Genomic DNA, 3,711 nt, shown 5'->3' with positions numbered 1-3,711 from the left:
CCCTGCACCCCCTCGGTCCGTGCTCCCCGACACTGCCCGCAGCTGTGACCCTCCGAGGCTTTGGACCAAGCCAGGACCTCCCGGCACCGGGGGGGTCGAGCTCCGGGGCCGTTTCTCAGCCGGGCGAAGGGCCCCCCGCGCCCCGCCCGCCGGGGCCGCCCCGAAGCCGCGGTGATGGGCGCTGGCGGCGGAGGTGGAGCCGGGAGGGACAAGCGCTCCGCCCGCCGGGGCCGGGCCCAGCCGAGCCGGGAGCGGGGAGCCGAGGACAAAGGTGGCCGTGCGGGACCGGGAACGGGGCCGGGAGCGCGGCGGGAACCGGGATCGGGGCCGGGGGATGCGGGGGGGAACGGAGCCGCAGCGGAGCGGGGCCGCCCGGGGCCGGGGGAGGGCGGTTCCCCCACTCCCAAATGTCCCTAAGACTCTGGGGGACCCCATAAAGGTCCCCGAGGTGCTGGAGGGAAGGGGGTTCCCGCTGGCCCGCGGTGCTGGGCACCCCGAGAGTCCCCATCTCATCTCCTTGAACCCTGCGATGGGGCTTAATAGGAAAATAATAACAATAATCCCGGTGCTCGGCTGCCTTCTGCTCCGCAGGCTGGGGTGACGCCTGAAACCCGCAGGCATTTCGGTGCCGGAGTGGTGACAGCGGGGTGCTGGCCCCCACGGCCCCCTGACAGTGGCCGACCCCGGATCCAGTGCTCCCACAGCCACCACAGCCACCCAGGCGTCACTGATGCTGGTGACCACCGGAGACCAGAGCTAGAGGCAGAGTCCAGGCAGGCGGAAAGCCGGGCATGGTGAGGCCAGCGGTGGTTAAGGGACAAGGGGAGAGGTGGCCTTGCTTGGGTGACAGGGTCTGTGGCCATGGCTCTCTGGAGCGGCAGCCGGATCTGTGGCGCGGGCCGTAAACCCTCCCTGCGTGCCGTGGGGAGGAGCGCCGCGATGCAGGGCCAGCACAGTGCCGGCAGCAAGGTCACCTGCGCTGGGTGACGTGGGGCACCAGGACGAGCCCTGTCTGGGGCTCCCCCATGGGAAAATGTTCATCTGGGGGGAAACCCCCTCCCCAGGGAACCCCGATGAGCCTCGACCCACCAGACACAGCACCTTGGCTGGGAACCGTGTTATCCCGGCTGCAGTCACAGGGTTGTTTATTCACCGGTTCCATTTCCTGGGTGCCAGGGCTGGTGCCTCAGGGAACAAAAAGCTGCTGGCTTATTAACATGCAATTAAGACACACCCATCCTCCATGTGCTGGCGGGTAGCTGAGCACCCTCTGTCCCCACAGGACACGGAGCCATGAAGCTGAATGAGCGGAGCCTGGCATTTTATGCCACCTGCGACTCCCCGGCTGACAATGCCGGCTTCCTCTACAAGCGCGGCGAGCGGCACACGGCGTATCATCGCCGCTGGTTCGTGCTGAAGGGCAATATGCTCTTCTACTTCGAGGAGCGGGAGAGCCGGGAACCGGTGGGTGTCATCGTGTTGGAGGGTTGCACCGTGGAGCTCTGCGATTCGGCTGAGGAATTCACCTTCGCCATCCGCTTCAGTGGGGCCAAGTCTCGCACCTACGTGCTGGCGGCCGAGAGCCAGGCTGCTATGGAGTCGTGGGTGAAGTCGCTCTCACGGGCCAGCTTCGACTACATGCGCCTGGTGGTGCGGGAGCTGGAGAAGCAGCTGGAGGAGATGCGCTGGGGACCGGCCGGTGGCTGCGGGGGCTGCCAGGGGTCACCCACCTCCTGGAAGCCAAAGCCCTCGGGGCTGGAGCGGTCCCTGGAGCGGCTGCCGCCTCTGCCTGCTGTCCTGCCGAAGGAGAACGGCTGCGCGGTTTGGAACAACGTGCCAGAAGCGGACCGGCCACCTGACACCTCCGGCTGCAGCAGGTACGACAGCGAGGGGAACCCGCGGCTGCCACCGCTGCCGCTGCGCAGGCGGGCATCGAGCAGCGAGGTGGGCAGCACCGGGGCGGCTGTGGCGGAGAGCACGTCCACCTTCTGCCAGCTCCATGAGCGGTACGGCCGGGAGGTGGCCCAGCTGCGGCAGGACTGGCTGGAGAGGCGTGACCCCCGGCTCTGAGGGCTAGCTGAGCTCCAGGGATTGCTCCAGCCTGTCCCATCAGGACCTGTGGTGGAGAGGAGATTGTCCTTGGTGCTGCCTCGGTCCCTTCCTCACCCCGGGATGTGCAGCCCTCTCCGTGGCGGTGATGGACACCTGCTGATGGTACTGCCAAGGGACACCAGTGCTGCTCCGTGATGGTGAAATGCCAGCCTGGCACTGATGGCATCTTGCACCAGGCAGCGGGTGCTCTCCTCCAGGGGTGGGTGCAGGGTGCTGCACCCAGCACAAACAAGCTACATAACACTTGCTGGCTGATGCCTCCTGGGAATCAACCGCTGCACTGGGGCTGGTGGGGCCTCTTGGTGCTCTTGCAGTGGTGTCACGGACGACAGAGCTTTTGGAGGAGGATTTTGAGGGGATCTCTCCTGCCTGAGCCCCTGCTTGGGTGTTTTGCAGCCGGGGAGCCTGTTACTGCCTTCCCCTCCCTGCCTGGCACAAGCGCCTGGCTGAGGTCGGCCGAGCTCCACCGGATCCCTCTGCTCCAGCAGGATGTGGTTTGAAAATGACAATATCAGCGAGTGCAGCCCTTCCTTCGTGGCAGCAGCACCGCAGGCCGCAGCCACCCGGGGAGCTGGTGACATCCAGCCCCAGGCATTTTGCTGCTTCCAGCCCAGCCAGTGACTGCACAGTGGGGACAGACCCTGAGGGGACCGTGGTGGCTGCAGGTATCACCTTGCTGGGTGGATATTATGGGGCAGGGCATCACCCCCCAGCCAGCTCACTAAGGGGAAGCATCGCTCACGGCGGTGAAAAGAACGTGTGTGTCAGCAGCAGAGGGTGTTGAGTGATTCATGTGCCAAAACAGAGTGAAGCTGGTGTCTTGTGCTGGTGTTTCTCTTTTATTTCCCCAGTGGGCTGCTGGCCCGGAGCTGGGTTCAACGCCCCTGGGTTTGGGGGGAGCAGTTGGGGATGACCCAGATTTGGGCCGGGTGGCTCTGGCTCCCTTTGGCCCCTTGGGACAGGCACAAGATTTTGCTACAATAATAATTGTTCCAGAAATTCCCTCCAGCCCCAGTTCTCATTTGTGCCTGGAGAGGAGGGCCCAGGTGGGAATTAATCCTCCATTTTAATCCCCCTCCTGTCCCCACCACATCTGTGGGGCTGGGCAGGGACTGTGTCCCCTGAGTGGGACGTGGCCAGTGTCAAGGTCTTGCAGTGCCCTGGAGCCTCGCATCTGCCCGCAGGGATGGGATGGTGCAGGAAGGTGCCACTCTGGGGACATCGGGACATACAGTGCCAGGGTGGTCCCACAGCAGGCACAGCACAGTCCTGCCCTCCATGACCACTCAAACAACTGGGCACAGGTGACAGGGTGAGTGTCACGAGGATGGAGCCAGGCTCTTCTCTGTGACAACCAATGATAAGACAAGGGGCAATGGGTATAAACTGGAACACAGGAGGTTCTGTTTAAATTTGAGAAGAAACTTCTTCATGGTGAGGGTGACGGACACTGGACCAGGCTGCCCAGGGAGGTTGTGGAGTCTCCTTCTCTGGAGACGTTCAAACCCAGCTGGACACCTTCCTGTGTAACCTCATCTGGGTGTCCCTGCTCTGGCAGGGGGATTGGACTGGATGAGCTTTCGAGGTCCCTTCCAATCC

At 64.0% G+C, this 3,711-nt stretch overlaps 1 protein-coding gene across 1 annotated transcript; it reads left to right on the top strand.

The window, feature by feature from the left end:
• Positions 1–240: 240 nt before the first annotated feature.
• PHETA1 (PH domain containing endocytic trafficking adaptor 1) lies at positions 241–2,134 on the top strand. The gene is made up of 3 exons (XM_065646684.1): positions 241–271; positions 592–794; positions 1,283–2,134. The coding sequence occupies exon 3, from the start codon at positions 1,294–1,296 to the stop codon at positions 2,068–2,070; it is 777 nt and encodes a 258-aa protein (XP_065502756.1). The 5' UTR covers positions 241–271; positions 592–794; positions 1,283–1,293; the 3' UTR covers positions 2,071–2,134.
• Positions 2,135–3,711: the final 1,577 nt, after the last annotated feature.

The sequence above is a fragment of the Caloenas nicobarica genome, chromosome 16, assembly GCF_036013445.1.
Source record: "Caloenas nicobarica isolate bCalNic1 chromosome 16, bCalNic1.hap1, whole genome shotgun sequence".
In the NCBI taxonomy this organism is placed as follows: domain Eukaryota; kingdom Metazoa; phylum Chordata; class Aves; order Columbiformes; family Columbidae; genus Caloenas; species Caloenas nicobarica.
The sequence above is the reverse complement of the archived record's forward strand: the minus strand, read 5'-3'. Positions and strand labels throughout refer to the sequence as shown.

Excerpts from the sequence above, each read along its gene's own strand:
- PHETA1 (XM_065646684.1), top strand. The coding sequence starts at position 1,294 with ATGAAGCTGAATGAGCGGAGCCTGGCATTTTATGCCACCTGCGACTCC.